This window comes from Berghia stephanieae, unplaced genomic scaffold (genome assembly GCF_034508935.2).
Source record: "Berghia stephanieae isolate SIO BIC M18660-M18661 unplaced genomic scaffold, UCSD_Bste_1.3 scaffold59, whole genome shotgun sequence".
Classification (NCBI taxonomy): domain Eukaryota; kingdom Metazoa; phylum Mollusca; class Gastropoda; order Nudibranchia; family Aeolidiidae; genus Berghia; species Berghia stephanieae.
In genome coordinates this window covers 92-15,000 of record NW_027627399.1, presented here as the reverse complement: position 1 = coordinate 15,000, position 14,909 = coordinate 92, and the positions used below count along the sequence as shown (strand labels likewise).

At 37.1% G+C, this 14,909-nt stretch overlaps 2 protein-coding genes across 3 annotated transcripts in view; both read left to right on the top strand.

Moving 5' to 3' along the window:
• LOC144962087 (uncharacterized) overlaps positions 1–5,471 on the top strand; it is a 27,528-nt gene extending 22,057 nt beyond the window's left edge. For both annotated transcript variants that reach the window (XM_078895049.1, XM_078895048.1), the window contains one exon: positions 2,790–5,471. In XM_078895049.1, coding sequence (XP_078751175.1) covers positions 2,790–2,989 — 200 coding nt within the window. In that variant the 3' untranslated portion in view covers positions 2,990–5,471. The remainder of the gene's footprint in view (positions 1–2,789) is intronic.
• Positions 5,472–6,057: 586 nt separating this feature from the next.
• On the top strand, positions 6,058–14,254 carry LOC144962086 (uncharacterized). The gene is made up of 3 exons (XM_078895047.1): positions 6,058–6,084; positions 12,503–12,734; positions 14,170–14,254. Exons 1-3 carry the CDS (start codon positions 6,069–6,071, stop codon positions 14,252–14,254), a joined length of 333 nt encoding a protein of 110 aa, XP_078751173.1. The 5' UTR covers positions 6,058–6,068.
• The last annotated feature ends 655 nt before the right edge of the window (positions 14,255–14,909 follow it).

The window sequence follows — 14,909 nt, the reverse complement described above, 5'->3', positions numbered from 1 at the left end:
TCTCCTTAATAAAGCACAGGGGGGGGGGGGGTCCCGATGATAGTTCAGTTGCTAGAGCACTCGCTTCACAATCAATGAGACCATGATCGACCCTGGGTGCATTTGAGAGTTTTTGTTGTTGTTTTTTTTTTCTGACCCCCCCCCTCTCCCCCCCAGCAGCGATTGGGTAGTTGGGTCTATTAGACTCGCCAGAAAGTACTTTGCGATAGATTAATGTCCTATCCAAAGAGTAGCAAGTAATTGCTATTATCCATTTTATGTTGTAGCAAATGAGATAAACTCCGTCTCCATGGACTTAATGGCTCTGAAGGAATTAAAAAAAGATTAAAACACACTTAACCCGTCTCTTGTGTTTGGTTAGGAAATCAATTTTTAGCTCCCAAATCATCTCGATATCATACCATTGGTTCCCAATGTTTTTTTTTTGTTTTTTTTTTTGAGGGGGGGGGTGGGTTGTTGTTGACAAAGTGGCATATGTCAATGTTAAGGGTCGTCTTTGGCTGGAGGAGGTCAAGGGTAAGGGGGTGAACTGTGAGTGAATGATGGCAATGTCACTGTCAATGTTAATGGTGGTCTATGACTGGCTGATGTCAATATTAATGGTGGTCTATGACTGGCTGATGTCAATGTTAATGGTGGTCTATGACTGGCTGATGTCAATGTTAAGGGTGGTCTATGACTGGCTGATGTCAATGTTAATGGTGGTCTATGACTGGCTGATGTCAATGTTAATGGTGGTCTATGACTGGCTGATGTCAATGTTAATGGTGGTCTATGACTGGCTGATGTCAATGTTAAGGGTGGTCTATGACTGGCTGATGTCAATGTTAAGGTGGTCTATGACTGGCTGATGTCAATGTTAATGGTGGTCTATGACTGACTGATGTCAATGTTAAGGGTGGTCTTTGGCTGGAGGATGTCAGTGTTAAGGGTGGTCTTTGGCTGGAGGATGTCAGTGTTAAGGGCGATCTTTGACTGGAGGATGTCAGTGTTAAGGGTGGTCTTTGGCTGAAGGATGTCAGTGTTAAGGGTGATCTTTGACTGGAGGATGTCAGTGTTAAGGGTGGTCTTTGGCTGGAGGATGTCAGTGTTAAGGGTGGTCTTTGGCTGGAGGATGTCAGTGTTAAGGGTGGTCTTTGACTGGAGGATGTCAGTGTTAAGGGTGGTCACTTTGACTAGAGGATGTCAGTGTTAAGGGTGGTCACTTTGACTGGAGGATGTCAGTGTTAAGGGTGGTCTTTGACTGGAAGATGTCAGTGTTAAGGGTGGTCACTTTGATTGGAGGATGTCAGTGTTAAAGGAGGTCTGTGGCTGTCTCATGTCAATGTTAATGGTGGGCTCCGACTGTATGATGCCAATGAGAAGGTGGTCTAAGCGTGATAAGAGTGAACATACTCTTCAACGTGAAACATCCACATTAACAAATATAATATCATCATCATCATTGCCTATTCACCCAAGGCCAGGGTATAGGCCACAGACAAAAAGTTTCCATCCTTCTCTATCCTAAACTAACTTCTTTTAAAACTTGTCCCATGTCTTATCACTTCTCTGCATATCAGCTTCTTTAATTCTTCTCCATGTTCCCCGTGGCCTTCCCCTTGATCTTCTGCCCTGAGGATTCAAGTCCAATACTTTCTATGTTAAAGTGCAGTTATTCGTTCTAAGGGTGTGTCTAATCCATCTCCATCGTCTTCTACATATAGATAATATGAAGTTGATATCACTCACGTCTTTGTTATAGATTTTTTGCCATCCACGTTTATGAGTAATTCCTTCTAAGCTATATTAACCAAACTATAAACATTCATGGTTACACATCTTTTTATATGGTGGTCAGTTTTACTTCCGGATGGCAATGTTGTGAGCTTCTTAGCCAACAGCATACTATATATTTCCTATTTATAAATAGGAAGAAAAAAGAATATCCCATATGAAAAATGAAAAGAAGAAAAAAGATAAAGGCCATTTGATGAAGTTTTGCAGTTCAATAGAGAGAGAACTCAACCAAATTAATGGAAGTAAAATCAATGAAAACACCAACATGGCCGCCATTGGGTGATCAGTGACAGTTGCATTATCCATTGTACCATCGCGCTTGGCGACTGATGCGTCTGATGAGAGGAATTCAGATAAATATTTCTAGATTGGTGTCAGTAAATATTTATCACTGTGTCAACTTTCGATCAAAAGTGTTTTCTGGAAAATTCATGTTGATGTACCGTGCCAATCTGGCTCTATGTCGGAATGGACAAAACAGGATGAGGAAAATTGAGTTGAAAGTCAAAAGTATCAAATATAAGTTATGTAGGGGTTTGAAATTGAAAAAAAATCAGCAACACCCACCGAATGTTCTCGAACCTATCAATTATTTTTTTAATTCATCTGTTTTTTGGGGTTTTGTTTTGTTTTTGTTTTTTTGTTTTTGTTTATTTATTTTTAATTTTTTTTTAGCACCAGGTTCTCTTTGACATATTAGCGAGTTAACGATTACGTTCCCCGAACCTAAACGATCGACCGACGACGAGGAAGAAAACCAGGATCTGTCCCCAGAGGTCGCCACACGACGGTGTGATGATCCTGGTTTTCTTCCTCAATTCCTCGTCGTCGGTCGATCGTTTAGGTTCGAGGAACGTAATTGTTAACTCGCAAATCCCGTTTTGAGACGACAGGTTATGTTTTAACAAAAATTGAAGGGAATTTCCATTTCTAATTGTCCCTTTTTACCCTTTATTATGGTGCTATGTCTTATTTGTTTTTTAATATGTATTTATAATTTATTCTTTAAGGTCCCACCACCACCCCCCCTCCAGGCCCAGGTGATGTTGAAATGAATGATAAAAGTAAGTATTTAAACTTTATACATGGGACATCAGTCATTCCATTCTACCAAAATGTAACTCATACCCAGACCTGTGAATCCTCCGACTATAATAGGATTCAACAGTCTGATGTCACGTCCGCCCAGCAACGAGCAGTTTGGTTCTAAACAAAGAAATTCGGTACTTTTTATTCTTAATAATAAATAATAATAATAAATGGCATTTATATAGCGCTTTACCCCGTTGTCACAGGCTCTAAGCGCTTTACAGTGATATAAAACAAAACATATTACAGTGAGACAAGTGTGAAGGAAACGTGATACGAATTCAATTTAACAACAACAAAATATGAAAATAATATTGCAACATTATGACGTAAAAAGATAAAACTTTAAGCGAGATTTGAACGTTGTCAACGAATCCGAGCATCTCACGTGTGACGGGAGAGAGTTCCAAAAATGGGGGGCCGAAAATTGAAAAGACTGTTCACCTATTTTACGCAATGGCTTAGGTTTGACAAGGATTGATTGGTCATTGCTTGACCTCAAGTTTCTATTGGGGACATATATGTTTAGAAGGTCTTTAATATAGGAGGGACTGTTCGTGCTCAGGGATTTGTAGACAACAGTACAAATCTTATAGGCAACTCTTTTTCAACAGGAAGCCAATGTAACTCACGGAGAAGAAGAGTTGCTGACGGGTATTTTTTGTTATTGCGTACAATGAGCCTGGCTGCGTTATTTTGAGCAACCTGAAGTTTGCTAATTTTGTCTTTAGTTAAATTCGCCCAAAGGGAGTTACAATAGTCCAATTTAGATAAAACCAAGGAATTAATTAAAAGTTCTGTTATATGCTTCGGTATTAAATTACGAATTTTGCTTATTTTTTTCATTTCTATGTACATAGATTGTATGGTGTTATTCACGTGGCTTGTCATGGAAAGATCTTTATCAATGATGACGCCAAGGTTTTTTGCTTTATTTGAAAATTCTATTGTGCTATTTCCGAGAGTAATTAGTGATTTATTTGCCTGTTTAAGGATACTCGGTCTTCCACACATTAAAATCTCAGTTTTACTATCATTTAATTTTAACTTATTGTGGTACATCCAAGATTTAATCTCATTAAAACAGCTCGTAATTCGTTGTATTAAGAACTGTAAATTACTAAGGGGTGCTGAATCATATATTTGCGTATCATCTGCATAAAAATGATAACTCAGATTGAATCCGGATATCACACTTGAAAGGGGCTGCATATATACAGTAAAAAGGACAGGGCCAAGAACAGAGCCTTGTGGCACTCCAAAATTTAGTAAAACTTGTTCTGACTGAACACCATTCACCACGACAGTCTGCCATCGATCCTGTAAATATGATGTAAACCATTTAAGGCAATTCCTTTTATGCCGAACGTATTTTCTAGTCTTCTTAACAAAATGTCATGGTCAATGGTGTCAAAGGCAGCTGAAAGATCTAAAAGGCATAATACATTGATATTGTTAGCATCAGCATTACATAACAAGTCATTAAAGATTTTAAGAAGCGCCGTTTCAGTACTGTGTTGATGTTTGTAGGCTGACTGAAAGGGTTGTTCCAAACTGTTGTTCTTAAGATGAGATGTTAATTGTGTAAGAACTACCTTCTCCAAAAGTTTTGACAAAAAAGGTAAATTTGATACAGGACGATAATTGTTTAATATATTGTGGTCCAGTGATGGTTTCTTCAGAAGTGGTTTGACGAGGGCACTTTTAAAGCACGATGGAACTTTTATTCTTCATGCTGACAAGCATGTTTTCACATGTCATGTGATCAGAATGTATAAAAGTCAAACATGATCAGATTTATACATTTTTTTCTCCTCTGGACACACTTTTATGCTCGTCGGAGAATATTTCATAAGGGCGTCCGCCATTGTTCCGATAGTTTAGAACCAGTCGCTAAGTTACTATGCATCATTACGAGGGAGTTCCAATTTAATATTTACCGGTCAGCAGCAATCACTCCACCCCTACCCTTCCAGTTCCGTGAATTGTCAAAGAAAAATCAATTCTAAAATAACAGTTTTTCGCACGCTCCGCTCATATTATGCATTTTAAAAATTATTTTTATTATTATTCATTTTAAAACAAATTAATTTTAATTTATTTATTTTTTTTTTTGTTTTGGTGTAGACAACCCGCTGGTCTCCTACCGCCCGCGAAGCATCGTCTATTCAACCACGATACAGATATATCGTTATTTGTCTATTCGCTAACTTCACACCGCAGAATATATTTCTATTAACAGTAATCTGTGCTTCACACTTATTATAATATTATTATAATTCTTCCTTTCTACGCGCGAGCCAGCGAGTCAACGAATGTCTATGTTATTTTTAGGCTCATACTAAACTCTCGACTTGTCGTTTTCTCTCGACTATGACGTAGTCAATCTACTTATATCATTACTCATAGTTCCCGGAAAAGGGTTTCTCTTTCTACTTCTGATTTTGGGATTCGACACTGGTATCCCCTTTGAAATATTCATTTTGTTTACCTTAATTTCAAATTGTCACAAGTTAAGATTGTGTCGTTCTATCTGCTGACCAGAAAAGCTATTGAAAATGGTGAAAAAAAAAAAAAACAACAACCCAACAAAAACAACAACAGCACCCACGCCCCCCCCACCCCCCCGCCCCCAATATAAAGGGCAGTTGAGGTCTAATTGATTCAAATGAAAATTTGGCTCCATACGACACGGACCAAAACGATACATTTTGAGCCTCATTGGTCATGGTAAAACCATGTCATTGTCGCCGGATAAAAATGGGAATATTTAATTTTCTTTTTTCTTTTTTTATTATTATTATTATTATTATTGTTTGACGTCTATATATTTATCTATTCATTAATCTATTTATTCATTCATCCATTCATTCATTCATTTATTTATTCATTCATCCATTCATTTATTCATTCATTTATTCATTTATTTATTCATCCATTCATTCTTTCATTTATTTATTCATTCATCCATTCATTCATCCATTCATTCATTTATTTATTCATCCATTCATTCATTCATTTATTTATTCATTCATCCATTCATTCATTCATTCATTCATTCATTCATTTATTCATTCATTCATTTATTTATTTCTTAATTATGTTTTATTTATTTATCTATTCATTGATTAGTTAGGTCTTTAGTTAGTTAGTTAATTAATTAATTAATTTACTTTTTTTTCCACCACCAAGTATAGAGGATGAGTCGTGTGAAAGGTATGTATTATTTGGCTTTCTTGATGTACTAACCAATCTATTTCTCGACAGAATGCTTGGTTGTTGTCATGCGAATGTGCATGTGTGGGAAAAATGTTTATTTTCTTCCTATTCCTTCACCAAGACCTGTTTTAAAAAGTAATAGTTTTAATGCAGATCTGAACGTCATTCTAGTATTTAGTAGCGAAGATCTGCGCGGAAACTTTATGTCGCTCTGTGTGTGATAACTTTTCGTTTGAACGTGTCCTTGCTATATTATTGTCATAACGAATATAAACGGGTAGTGCAGGGGGAATTAACCGCGCCTCTTGACCTTGACCCCCTTTTGACAACAGTCATGACACGGATTCGGTCATTCATGTTGGTTTCTTTCTATTTCTTACACTATCACGATGGCAGTCAGCGAGCTCCCTGAGGATATTTCTCAAAATTATTTACTATATTTGACATCCTGGCAAAAAAACACGAGAGGAAGCTTTTTGCCTATAAAAGTATGTTAAAATATTTAAAAAGGAGAACGAAATTTTTTGATGTTTTTGCTTCTGTTTATCGAAGCCAACCGAAGAGCGAGAAGCCCCACGACGTGAGTTTTGAGGGAAAAGAAGGCAGTGGATGCCTACTGCTCATACAAAGCAGGGTAAGTGTTCAATTTTAGCTGAGTTTCATTTTTAAAACTACTGTTTAAAGTTACAATCGATTTCTATTTTTCTAGGCATCGTCCTCTTCTGCACTGTGTAAATTATCACGACGCTAGACAAGTCATTCATCGGTCAGTCAGTCATGTGGGTTGTGAAACAAGATTAATTTCAATGAAATGTTAAATGTTAGGTGACGTATGTCTTTTTCATCTTGGTCTTCATGAATTCAGTTTTGTAGAAAGCGTTACTACATAAAAAAGTGGTGGGGATGGGAGTTAAGCGAACGTAAGTAAAGGGAGAACAAAAGAGTTGTACTGTCATGTGTAGGCGAGTTAGAGTTGTGTTTTATGTGTGCCCCCTGTTGTTTGCATTGGCTCAGTAGAGCATCGGCTCAATCCGATTATTTAAAAAGGAAGTGGTTATTCAGTATCAGATACTGAATAGTGCTTTGCCACTATTCAGTATCCATAAGGAACTCTTTTTTTTATAGAGAGAGTGAAAAGTGCGACAATCTCGGTTGAATGGAAATAAACTGCTGACCTACTTCCAGATTGAACACATGCACTAATTGACAGCCCGATTCAAAGCTGTAAAAATATTTTGATCGTAATTTTTTTTTAATTTCTGCTTTTATGCAATTAACATAGTTCAAAATATCAAAATAAGAGTGGCATTCAATTCCATTTTTAAATGTCTAAATAGACATGATTAAATGTCACTAAGAGTTCAGTGACACCATGGCTTGGTGGATATAAGCTGTTTGACTCTGAGTTTTAAGGTTCGAGAGTTCAAATCCCGGTAGGGGTAACTTTTTTTTTTTTCCCCATTATTTTTTAAAATTCCTTCTGTCTATTGATATTTTTTAAACTTTTGTTTTTATAATTTTATTTGCTTGTAATATACTTTAATGTTGATATTATACTATTGTACTTTTATTATTATTATTATTACTATTATTATTATTATTATTATTATTATTATTATTATTATTATTATTATTATTATTATTATTATTATTATTATTATTATTATTATTATATTATTTCTACTTACTTACTATTATTATTATTGTTGTTCTAATCGTCATCATCACTATTATGATTATGATGATTATTTTTTTTAATCAAGTAGTTGGAGTAATTTAATCAGTTATCGATTTATTACGAATATCTTTTATGTGTTATCATCTCGTTGTTGTTTTTCATTATTGTGCTCTTCTATTGTTCATTATTTTTAAAATCTTTTTTTTTCTGTTTGTCTCATTTGTTGTTGTTGTTGTTCTTGTTGTTGTTCTTGTTGTTTGTTTGTTTGTTTGTTTTGTCATCTAAGGCAAACCGGATTCATTATAATATGTGGGCAGACTTTCTGCATTTTTTAATTGAGCGATGTACTTCCGTGAATTAATTGCCGTACTATATTAAAATTTACGTGATAATAATAATAATAATAATAATAATAATAATAATAATAATAATAATAATAATAATAATAATAATAATAATAATAATAATTTCAATAGATACTGAATATTAGACTACAATTGACATCTATTTACTGAATACACGTGGTATTGTTAGGGGTGTTTCTTTTTTTACGAAACCTGCCAAAACACGCCGATACCCGACAAAGTTATGGGAAGTAGGCAGCAGTGGGGAGTGAACCTGGGACTCAGGGAAGTGTACACCGTTGGGGAGTGAACCTGGGGCTGGGTTTCGTAAAAAAAAAGCAATTACTTTTTTACGAAACCCGACAATATCCGACAAAGTTATGGAAAGAAAGTAGGCAACAGTGGGGGAGTGAACCGGAGATTCAGGGAAGTGTACACTATTGGGGAGTAAACCTAAGTCTATGGTTTTTTGGCGGATTTCGTAAAAAAGTAATTGCTTCATTCTCGTCTGGTACCCATCTCCCATAGTCCGGCTTCATTTCCCACTGGTATCCATCTTCCCTAGTCCCAGGTTCATTTCCACTGATATCCTCTTCTCACAGTCCCAGGTTCACTCCCAACCGGTGTGCACTTCCCTGAGTCCCGGTTCATTGCCCAATGGTGCCCACTTCCCATAACTTTTGAAAATTTCGGTAGGTTTCGAAATAAAAGTACATTCTGAGCTCACTGTCCACTGGAATCAGCCTCTCGCAGTCCCAGGTTCAATCGTCATCAGTGTCCAAATCCCAGATTCACTCCCCACTGCTGCCTGCTTCCCATAACTTTGTCGGGTTTTGGCGGGTTTCGTAAATAAGTAATTCCCCCTCCCCCTTGGTATTGCTTTTTTACAAAATCCAGAGTCCCAGGTTCACTTCCCACAAGTGTACACTTCCCTGAATCTCAGGATCACTCCCCACTGCTGCCTGCTTCAATAAGTTTGTCGGATATTGCCATGTTTTGTCGGGTTTCGTAAAAAAGTAATTGCTTTTATATGAAACTCGCTGAAACCCGCCGAAAACCAGAGTCTCAGGTTCACTCCCTACTGGTGTACACTTCCTTGAATCTCAAGTTAACTCCCCACTGTTGCCTACTTCTCACAACTTTGTCGGATATTGCCGGATTTCGTAAAAAAAGTAATTGCTTTTATGTGAAACTCGCTGAAATCCACCAAAAACCATAGTCTCAGGTTCACTCCCCACTGGTGTACACTTCCCTGAGTCTCAGGTTCACTCCACACTGTTGCCTACTTCCCACAACTTTGTCGGATATTGCCGGGTCTCATAATAAAGTAATTGCTTTTATGTGAAACTCGTTGAACCCCGCCGAGTCTCAGGTTCACTCCCCACTGGTGTACACTTCCATGAATCTGAGGTTCACTCCCCACTGTTGTCTACTTCCCATAACTTTCTCAGATATTGCCAGGTTTCGTCGGGTTTCGTAAAAGAGTAATTGCTTTTATATGAAACTCGCTGAAACCCGCTGAAAACCAGAGTCTCAGGTTCACTCCCCACTGTTTGCCTACTTTCAATAACTGTCGGATATTGCCGGGTTTCGTAAAAAATTAATTGCTTTTATGTGAAACTCGCTGAAACCCGCCAAAAACCATAGTCTCAGGTTCACTCCCCACTGGTGTACACTTCCCTGAGTTTCAGGTTCACTCCCCACTGGTGTACACTTCCCTGAGTCTCAGGTTCACTCCCTACTGTTGCCTACTTCCCACAACTTTGTCGGATATTGCCGGGTTTCGTAAAAAAGTTATTGCTTTTATGTGAAACTCGCTGAAACCCGCCGAAAACCAGAGTCTCAGGTTCACTCCCCACTGGTGTACACTTCCATGAATCTCAGGTTCACTCCCCACTGTTGTCTACTTCCCATAACTTTCTCAGATATTGCCAGGTTTCGTCGGGTTTCGTAAAAGAGTAATTGCTTTTATATGAAACCCGCTGAAAACCAGAGTCTCAGGTTCACTCCCCACTGGTTTACACTTCCCTTAGTCTCAGGTCACTCCCCATTATTTGCCTACTTTCCATAACTTTGCCCCATTTTGTTGGGATTTGGCGCATTTTGTAAACAAAAAGTAATTGCTTTTTTTTTTACAAAACCCGCCGAAACCCAGTCCCAGGTTCACTCCTCACTGGTGTTTACTTCCACGAATCTCAGGTTCACTCCCCACTGTTGCCTACTACCCATAACTTTCTCGGATATTGCCAGGATTAGTCGGGTTTCGTAAAAAAGTAATTGCTTTTATATGAAACTAGCTGAAGCCCGCCGAAAACCGTAGTCTCAGGTTCACTCCCCACTGGTGTATACTTCACTGAGTCTCAGGTTCACTCCCCACGCTTTGCCGCATATTGTCGGGTATCGTAAAAAAAGTAATCCCCCCCCCCCCCCCCCCATTTTTTATTGCTTTTTTACAAAACCCAGAGTCCCAGGTTCACTCCCCACTGGTGTACACTTCCCTGAATCTCAGGTTCATCCCCCCCCCTACACACACACACACACACACCCCACACACACACACACGCTGCTGCCTACCTCCCATAACTTTGTCGGATATTGCCGGGTGTCGTCGCGTTTCGTAAAAAGTAATTGCTTTTTATTACGAAACCCGCCGAAACCCAGTCCCAGGTTCACTCCCCACTGGTGTACACTTTTCTGAGTCCCAGATTCACTCCCACAGCTGTCCTCTTCCCATAACTTTGTCAGGTTTCGGAAAAAAAAACACCGTACAAAAACCACTATTCAGTGTCAGATACTGAATAGTGCAAAACCACTATTCAGTATCAGATACTGAATAGTACAAAAGCACTATTCAGTATCAGATACTGAATAGTACAAAAGCACTATTCAGTATCAGATACTGAATAGTGCAAAACCACTATTCAGTATCAGATACTGAATAGTGCTAGCCTTTTAAAAAATATCTATATATCTTGTTTTATTGATAGAAATAAACAAACTTAAGTGCCCTTATTAATTTTTTTTAAATCACCGGTATACGATTATCTCTAGTACTAAGTTCATGATGACAATGATCACTAAAGTCTATTTTTACAAATTTAAAGTAATTTTAATTTGCATCACATTAAGTTGCCTCTCTCAGTTTATGAGTGCCAAAATGATGGGAAAATATTTCATTTTTACATCGATTCCATAATTTCTTGCATTATTTAGTCTCACAAATATCTATTACTATTGTTATCATTCTTATTATGATCATATCATTATCATTATTATTATTTTTTTTTTATTAGCATCTTTAGTGTATCAATGACTATGATTTGATGCCCAGTTAAGGAATTTTAGTTTTCTCTAAAGTTCTTTCCACTATAATTTTTCAACTGCTTCTCTAGGCAGTTGGCCCTAAATAAATATCATTTCAGTCTTTCTGAGTTAATCATTTCAGGGATTTGGTACAGAGAACTTTAATTAGATTAAGAAATGAAAGAAAAAAAAGGAAACATGCTTTTTATTATATTTATATTTATAAAACGCAAATATAAAATTTGTGGACTGGGCCATCAGGTAAAATATGATGCTTTAGAGTTAGAGACCAATTATTATTTATGCCATTTCAAGGGAATCAATTACTAAGTCAGTTGAGCTATGCGGGAAATTAAAATAGTAATATTTGTGACTCACCGCCTGAGAAAATATGTTGGGAGTGCGTTTGTAGATGCAAAGAATTGAATTTATTTACAAAAATTTTGTTAAAAATTTATTGGCGCAGCATCCACTAAACGTGCTCAAAGCACTTTACAACGGGTTCTGGGCCAACAGCAACAATTAACATTTAGGACAGGTCATGACGCCTGTTAGGCAATATTACATTTTTTGTTTCGGACAGAGACACCCTGTTAACGGCCAGGTACTCATTTTACACCTGAGTACGGTGAGAGAATGTGAGTAACAAGCCTTTTCCAAGGACTCAACTATGCGCTGAGTGAGGCTCGAACCCAGGACCTTCCAATCCAAAAGCGAGTGTCATACCACAAGACCACATAGCAGCACGAAAAAATATGAGACTTGGATTAGATTAATTTTTAATTGCGGAGAGTGAATGTAGTTTATTGATTTATTGTAGAGTGATTATCTAAATTTTAAATATTTTGATTATTTTAACTTTAAATTCACTTTCTAGCATCATTTTACCTCGAATACCCTTTGTCAAGTGTGATCCATTAGCTCGATTTGGCATAATATTTTTTAATTCAACTTAAAAAGGGGGTTAGCCATCCTATACACCATTTTTAAAATAATATGACTCATCATCTAAATATGTGATATTATTTTCAGTCCGAGCAGGTTTTACAAACAAGTGTTGTTTTCATTTGTTTTTAAATTTTACTTGCAGCATATCTGGTGAATGTTCCATGTTGTTGCAGTAATCCTTACACAGAAGAATTGGCTGCAAGCTGGATTACAAGATATACCTACAGATCCAAGCTGCACACAAGCCTTCCACAACAATGGAGTAAACCTTGTGGCCCAAGAACTGATCCGGAGCCCATTACCTCCATGGTTATTCCCAAACCATGTAGGAATGTAAAGCTGCGACCAGTCATGGCAGCTATTGAGAACAGCAGGTAATATAATGCATTCAAATCATTGGGACAAAACAATCTGCATGTTACAAGGGTAGATTGTTTGATTTTAGGGGATTTACAGCACTTGCGACACAATTAAATCATTTGAGTGCCAGATGATACGGGGAGAAGTTGTAGATCTGAAGTTGAAAGTATCAAAGGAAAAGCAAGACAAAGGGATATGGTTCGAAGGGGGAACAGAAGATCCCATGAACAATATACTGATGTGCCTACTTTGGCATTGTTAAAAGGCTTATAGTCTGAATTCAATAGACTTTGATTTTTTAAGGCCTTGGCCTGTTTGTCTTTATCTCTATACCATCAAGAAAAACTAGTGTGTCCGGAAAATCTTTTAAAAATTGTTGTAGCATGTTATTCTTAATGGTGTCCCGATCGGCCATACTGGCAAACTGTCAAGCCTGAAATACAAGTAATTGATCCATGCCCTAAATAGACATCCTGCACCATTTCTTGATATTTTAAATAAATTGGCAAGATGCAAGAAAGTGTAATTTTGACGCAATTTCATCATAACAAGTAAAAATTGATCTATAATGGGCAAGCAACATGTTGCTTTCATTTTTGTTGATATGGTAAATTACAAAGATGAATATTTTTACAAAATCTTCATACACGAAACCAGTGTAACTCTTTACAGCTTCTTTCGGTCCGTGATGGTGCAGGTGTTCAATGGTCATTGAGTGACTGCATTTATCTGCGTCCGTTTTGGGTTTTTTTTTGACAACAGCAGCCTCTTAAGTTCCTCTCCTTTTAATAATTCTTGGCGTGAAGTCTCTTAGACTCCTTCAGTTGTTGCTTAAGCAAAAAGACTTCTTCTTTCAGTGATAAGTTCTCTGCAACCACTGCTAACAGTGTCATGTTAGAATCTGAAATAAAATGAAATTATTTTTGCAATTAGTTGTCCAGCAGAGACTAAATCAACAAACTGTAATTAATCTGGGTAAGAATATTGAATCTATTGAGACCACCCACTTTTACTTTTACCCACTTACAATGTCTGGAATTGCATTAACAGTACTATCCAGTTAGAAGTTTGTTTTTTCTCTGTCATAGGTATTCTATGTATGAACAGTGTTTTATTTATGTCCAGCTACATAGAGACTGGTAGCCTGCATATCTAATAACCAACATTTTGGATATGCAGATTAAGACTCTGACACCTGTACATCTATGCCTTTTTTAAAAGGTAGTTTCAAGTCAAGAGGAAGGAATTGAAGAAAACATTTATGTTTCTATTCTAATGGGCCCGAGAAAAGTATTTTAAATAGAAATTGCTCAAGGCATTAAGTGTTTGACCCAGACAATCTATGTTTTTTTTCAGGCGGTTAAAATAAATTTATCACATGTTCATAAAATCAATGATTTTTAAAAATATTCTTATTCTTTTCATGCTTTCTTTTTTTTTTATTCCTAGGCTCCTCTCATTGGTGAGAAGACTGTGTCATCTGAAACTTCTATCAGTTGTTGGATTTGGCACTTCCATGTCTGATAAATTTTGATCCTCCAGAGAGCTGGTGAAATATAGTCATGAGTGGCAGGATGTATCTAATCAGCACTTCGGATGCCCAAAATCTTGAACATTCAACTGTTCAACAGGCTCACTGTGCTCTTTCCACATAGTAAAAATTATACAATTTTCATTTTTTTTTGTGTTATTAAAGTCATACCTAAATTTGGAATAACCCTTTGTTCATTTTCCTTGTTATCCCTTAGTTCATTTTCTTTTTTTCAGTCTCCCTGTTGACCACTTCAGATCCATAGGTTCTGGGCGGATCGGGATTGGTTGCTTCAAAATTAGTGTTCTTTCATGACCGTCTCTGAAAAAGAACAAAATGTAAACGTTTCTGAAAATTGATGGTTATGCACTTTATGGTCTTGTGGTAAGACTTTATCCACCAGGTGGGGGTACATTGAGAGTAGACCAGACATGACGACAATAAGGCGCTATGACTATCTTGTAAGATTACCATCCAGGTAGTTTTTTTTATAAGTCGTTATGTGGTTTTGGAGTAGGTCTACACCTTTGGACCAAAAGGTCGGGTTCGCATCCGAGTGGTGTAAAGTTGAGCCCTTGGAAGGCTCTTTACTCACATTTTCACCTTATGTGGGTGAAAATGATAACTGGTCAACAGCGTTGTCACTGTCCCAAAAAAA